Source organism: Bison bison, unplaced genomic scaffold, assembly GCF_000754665.1.
Source record: "Bison bison bison isolate TAMUID 2011002044 unplaced genomic scaffold, Bison_UMD1.0 scf7180017864270, whole genome shotgun sequence".
In the NCBI taxonomy this organism is placed as follows: Eukaryota; Metazoa; Chordata; class Mammalia; order Artiodactyla; family Bovidae; genus Bison; species Bison bison.
The window spans coordinates 8,435,328-8,441,904 of NW_011494842.1; the positions used below are offsets into that span (position 1 = coordinate 8,435,328).

At 42.6% G+C, this 6,577-nt stretch overlaps 1 protein-coding gene across 1 annotated transcript in view; it reads right to left on the reverse strand.

Annotated features, from left to right (window-relative positions):
* Positions 1-3,152: 3,152 nt before the first annotated feature.
* PXT1 (peroxisomal, testis specific 1) overlaps positions 3,153-6,577 on the reverse strand; it is a 19,077-nt gene continuing 15,652 nt past the window's right edge. Inside the window, exon 3 of the mRNA XM_010848735.1 lies at positions 3,153-3,257. Coding sequence (XP_010847037.1) covers positions 3,153-3,257 — 105 coding nt within the window. The remainder of the gene's footprint in view (positions 3,258-6,577) is intronic.

A 6,577-nucleotide genomic window follows, 5' to 3' on the forward strand; every position in this document is an offset into this window, starting at 1 on the left:
TCAGTAACTCTTGTTGCCTAGTCCCTCGATGACAGGCCCTGTATGCTAGCTGTTGTACTGTACTACTGGACTTTTTAAAAAATATATTTATTTATTTGGCTGTGTTGGGTCTTAGTTGAAGCACACAGGATCTTTAATTGAAGTATATGAGATCTTTTTAGTTGGCGGCATATGGGATCTAGCTGTTCCTCCATCAGGGAAGTCCCCATACTTTTCAAAGTACTGTTTTGTAAGATTTTAAATGTTTTATTTTTGTATTTGTTTTCATGCATTATTTGTGTGAAAAATGTTATAAACCTATTACAGTACTATATAACCAATCATATGGCCGAAAGCAAAAAAGAACTTAAGGGCCTCTTGATGAAAGTGAACGAGTTGGCTTAAAACTCAACATTCAAAAAACTAAGATCATGGCATCCAGTCCCATCACTTCATGGCAAATAGATGGGGAAACAGTGGAAACAGTTAGAGACTTTATTTGGGGGGGCTCCAAAATCACTGGAGATGGTGACTGCAGCCATGAAATTGAAAGATGCTTGCTCCTTGGAAGAAAAGCTATGACGAACCTAGACAGTGTATTAAAAAGCAGAGACATTACTTTGCTGACGAAGGTCCCTCTAGTCAAAGCTATAATTTTTCCAGTAGTCATGTATGGATATGAGAGTTGGACTATAAAGAAAGCTAAGTGCCAAAGAATTGATGCTTTTGAACTGTGGTGTTGGAGAAGACTCTTGAGGGTCCCTTGGGCTGCAAGGAGATCCAACTGGTAGTTCTAAAGGAAAAGTGAAAGTTGCTCAGTTGTGTCCAACTCTTTGCAACCCCATGGACTATACAGTCCAAGGAATTCTCCAGGCCAGAATACTGGAATGGGTAGCCTTTCCCTTCTGCAGGGGATTTTTCCAACCCAGGGATCAACCCCAGGTCTCCTGCATTGCAGGTGAATTCTTTACGAGCTGAACCACAAGGGAAGCAGCCCTGAATATTCACTAGAACTGATGCTGAAGCGGAAGCTCCAATACTTTGGCCACCTGATACGAAGAGCTGACTCACTGGAAAAGACCCTGACTCAGGCAATGATTGAAAGCAGCAGGAGAAGGGGACGGCAGAGGATGAGATGGTTGGGTGGCATCACCGACTCGATGGACATGGGTTTGAGCAAGCTTGGGGAATTGGTGATGGACAGGGAAGCCTGGAGTGCTGCAGTCCATGGGGTCACAAAGAATCCCACACAACTGAGTGACTGAACTGAACTGATGGCCAGTCATGTTAGTTGAGTACCTAGGCTAACTTTGTTGGACTACGAACAAATTGGACCTAGGAACACACTCTCCAAATGGAACTCATTTTGGATGCAGGGGACTTACCATAGAGCTAATAATAATAATACCTATCCTCTAATGTTATTATGAACAGTAAATAAGTTAACATTTGTAAGACCAGGAGTACCTGACCACCATGCTATCAAGGTACAGAATAGTGTCTGTTAATTATGTGAAGTCGCTCAGTCATGTCCAACTCTTTGCAACCCCACGGACTGTAGTCTGCCAGGCTCCTCCATCCATGGGATTTCCCAGGCAAGAATACTGGAGTGGGTTGCCATTTCCTTCTCCAGGGAATCTTCTTGACCCAGGGATGAAACCCAGGTCTCCCACATTTCAGGCAGACTCTTTACCATCTAAGCCACCAGAGAATTACATGCTACCTTTTGTGTGTGAATATATATTGTTGTTGTTCAGTCGTTCAGTCGTGTCCAACTCTTTGAGACCCCATGGACTGCAGCACACCAGCCTTTCCTGTCCACTATCTCCCGGAGTTTGGTCAAACTCATGTCCATTGAGTCAATGATGCCATCCAACCACCTCATCCTCTGTCATCCCCTTCTCATGCCCTCAATCTTTCCCAAATTAGGGTCTTTTCCAATGAGTCATCTCTTCTCATCAGGTGGCTAAAGTATTAGAGCTTCAGCATCAGACTTTCCAATGAATATTCAGGGTTGATTTCCTCTAGGATTGACTGATTTGATCTCCTTGCTGTCCAAGGGACTCTAAAGAGTCTTTTCCAACACCACAGTTCGAAAAGCATCAGTTCTTCAGTGCTCAGCCTACTTTATGGTCCAACTCTCACATCTGTACATGACTACTGGAAAAAACCAAAGCTTTGACTGTACGGACCTAGGTTTGTTATAGCTTTTCTTCCAGGCAGGTATTTGTACAAAGAAACTCTGGAAGGGTATGTAACAAACTTATAACTAGAATTCAGGAAAGTAAATAAGAGCAAGTGTTTTCATTGTAAATGTTCTTATATGGTTTTGATTTTTTAAACATATAAGTGAATAAATACATACTCAAAAGAGTTAAAAAATAAAGAAGATATTTTAGGGAAGCCAAAACATAGGTGATGATAGGCATTGCCTGAAACACTTAAAAAGATGGGAACATTTCCCTTTGGAAGGACAAAGACGACACTGTGTATGATCAAACTACAAAATTATGAACTCGTATGAGCAGGAACAAGGGGAATCCCTCTTTCACAAAAGAAATATGCACAGGTGTTTCATGCTCAATAAAATAACCATATTTATTTCATTTTTAATTACTAACTTTCTAAAATAACACTTTTCCTACAAAGAACTCAAAACAGAACTTGCAGTTTATAACAACAAACTTGCTTAACACTCGCCGTGCTTCTCAGAGGGCGGAGGGAGGGAATATGAGGTAGACAGAGCGGTAAAAAGAAGCAGGGGTCGCTGCAGATCTGGACACGGGCAACAAGAGTGAGGAAGCACCCATTTCTGTGACCTCTGGTTTGGGAATGAGGTTCAGTGGCACTCATGGGAGGTTCCCTTCCAAGGCTTCCTTATAAGGAGCACTGGGGCTATCCACAGTGCTGGTGTTTCCTAAGCAGTGAGGCCTCCTGGGCTTCTAAGTTCCTTGGGCTCCACCATGAGACCGTCACAGACGTCTCATCGCTGGCTGACCAATAAACAGACAAATGGCCAGTGGGTCCGCAGTTCTTCAACAAACCAGACAAAAGCAACCGCGATGGGTAACAAGGAGAGGAGGAGTAGAAGGGTCTTCTTTGCATCTGCCCCGGTGGGATTCATGTTTTCTCAGAGGGTAGAAGGAAAGCAGAGCCTGCCGCTTACGTTCCTTCTACATCAAATGGTTGTTCCAGAGAAAGCGCAGCAGCATGTGAACTCCTCCAAAGAAAACGAAGACGTAGTGAGCCAGGATAGCTCTGCCTTCTTGCTGAAAGTTCTGTTTAAAAAGAGAGCAAGAAAGGGAGGGTGAGTTTTCTAAAAAGGCGATAAAATAATCCAAAGTTAGAAATTCAGTATTAGTATTAATTCAGTCAGTGCTACAGACTCGCTTCTCGGGCTGCTCCGTGAAGTGTCTGAGTGGGAGAATATCTTGGTCTGTTCGTGATGTCCGTGCCATCCACACAACCTGGGGAAGTTTTCCTCTGGACATTTTTTCCATCTTCACCATCAGCAAATTGGGCACTCTTTTCCAGGTTGATTAACCTGTTCCTCTGGCTTCCCACGGAGAAGGCAATGGCACCCCACTCCAGTACTCTTGCCTGGAAAATCCCATGGATGGAGGAGCCTGGTAGGCTGCAGTCCATGGGGTCGCTAAGAGTCGGACACAACTGAGCGACTTCACTTTCACTTTTCACATTCATGTATTGGAGAAGGAAATGGCAACCCACTCCAGTGTTCTTGCCTGGAGAATCCAGGGACGGGGGAGCCTGGTGGGCTGCCGTCTATGGGGTCACACAGAGTCGGACACGACTAAAGTGACTTAGCTTAGCTTAGCTGGCTTCCCAGAGCACTTTCTTAGTTCTCCCAAAGAACCAAGGGAGTCTGCTTTGGGGTTGAAGAATGGACTTTAGATGGTGAAGAGGGGGTGAGTGTGAGCACGGTTGGAAGCAAAGACCTCAGCAGGTTTCTGGTGCGTGCTCAGTCGCTTCAGTTGTGTCTGACTCTTGCAGCCCTGTGGACTGTAGCCCACTGGCTCCTCTGTCTGTGGGATTTTCCTGACAAGAATACTGGAGTGGGTTGCCATATCCCCTCCTCCAGGGGATCTTCCTGACCTAGGGATCAAACCTGCATCTCCTGCATTTCCTACGTTGCAGGCAGATTCTTTACTGCTGAGCCACCAGGGAAGCCCATAAGTAAATACCACTGTAACTGGAAACCATGAAAGAACTTGTTTTTCCCTTTTATAATTGATATCAATTTAAAAATTTGAGCGACTTTGACAGTGGTCCAGTGGTTCAGTGATTAAGACTCTGTGCTTCCACTGCAGGGGGCGCAGGTTCAATCCCTACTCAGGGAACTAAGATCCCACATGCCACGTGGCATGGCCAAAAAATTTTAAAAATTTTAATTAAAAAAAGAAAAATTGAATTTCTTTCCAGCAAAGCAGACAAGAAAATGTATAGAGCACTGAGTCAGATGCGCATATATTTAAATTCCAGTTTTGCCACTTAATTGCTGAGTAACCTTGGATAGGTTATCTAATCTTGCTGAACCTCAAATGCTTCTCCTGAAATACCGATTCCACTAATTCATAGAGTTATTTGGAAAATTAAATGAAACAAATAAGAGTATCTCAGAGTGCCTGAAAGAAAATGTTTAGTAAATGTTCATTTCCCACCTGTCCTTCTAACAATCTTAAGAAATTTCTTATACATTACTGTCAGGGTCCCAGAGAAAACAGATAACACACTCAAATTAGGATAATACAGGGTCGGATGAAGACACTTTACAAAAGTAGGGGGAGGAGGCATAAGGGTGGTGTAACAGCAGAGGCATTGCCACTCCTCAGCCTGTAGGGACAGGGAGGGGGCAGCTTCTAGGACCCAGGATAGAGTCTATGGAGAAAAATTTCAGAGGCGCTTTAAGATCCTAAAAGCATAGAAAGACTGTTTTAATACATACTTTATAGCTAGGAAAATTACATGCCCCAGATTAAAAAAAAACAGGTCCTTGAAACAAAACCCCTCAAAACTAGATGGCAAAATAGGTTGAGAATCAAGGCCTATTTGAAAACACCAAACACTTGCTTAAATGAAAATAATAAGAAGTCAAGCTATGTGATAGCTTGAGGACAATCAATTCAGCAGATAAAAATGCACCTTGGTGAGCTCCTTGCCAGGGAGTTCCAAGAGCAAGAATCAAAGTTTCTTTAAATACATCAAAAGCAGGAAGGCATCTGGAGAATCAATGAGACCACTTGATTAAACAAAGTACAAAATGTGAATAAATGATTGCATATGAAAGAAATATACCATGCCAGATTCAAAATTTTGTTGAAGTTACTTGAGTTAAGCCTGGAAGCAGCAGAGTAAAGCCTTTTAGCATTTTAGAGTCAAACTGAAGAGGAATTTTAAAAATTATTTAAAAAATAGTCTATGGTCTATTTGAAGTGCTCTAAAAGACAATTTTGCAATACAAGAAAGACTACTTTAAAAGTGTAGGTCAAAGCCAGCTTTGTAAAACACTGCAAGAAAAGCTAGGGCAGGTATAAGTATAGACATAGATCAATGGAATAGAATTGAGAGTTCAGAAATAAACCCCAAATTTATAGTCAGTTGATTTTGGACAAGGGTGCCAAGGCAATTCAGTAGGAAAAGAGTACTCTCTTCAACAGATGTGCTATCACAACTTAATACCCATATGCAAAAGAATGAAGATGAACTTATAACTCATACCATATATAAAAATTAGCTCCAAATGAGTCAAAGACCTAAATTTAAGAGCTAAAAGTCTAAAGCTCTTGAAAGAAAACATAGGCATAAATCTTCATGATGATTTCTTAGATATGACCCAAAAGCACTAGCAACAAAAGAAAAATAGGTAAGCTGAAATTCATCAAATTTAAAACTTTTGCACTTCAAAGAACACTGTCAAGATGAAAGACAACCTTCAGAATGGGAGAAAATATTTGCAAATAACATATCTGATAAGGGACTTATATTCAGCATATATAGAGAACTGTGCTGCTGCGCTGTGCTAAGTTGCTTCAGTCACGACTGAAGCCTCTGTGACCCTATGGGCCATAGGACTCCAGGCCCCTCTGTCCATGGGATTCTCAGCAAGAACACTGGAGTGGGTTGCCATGACCTCCTCCAGGGCATCTTCCTGACCCAGAGATCAAACCCACGTCTCTGACGTCTCCTGCATTGGCAAGTGGGTTCTTTACCATTAGCGCCACTTGGTAGGCCCATATAAAGAGCTCCTGCAACTCAGTAATTAAAAGACAACCGAATTTTAAAATGAAGAACCTGAATAGACATTTCTCCAGAGATTTATACAAATAACCAATAAGCACCTGAAAAGATGCACAACATTAACTATCAGATCAGATCAGATCACTCAGTCGTGTCCGACTCTTTTCGACCCCATGAATCGCAGCACGCCAGGCCTCCCTGTCCATCACCAACTCCCGGAGTTCACTGAGACTCACGTCCATTGAGTCAATGATGCCATCCAGCCATCTCATCCTCTGTTGTCCCCTTCTCCTCCTGCCCCCAATCCCTCCCACCATCAGAGTCTTTTCCAATGAGTCAACTC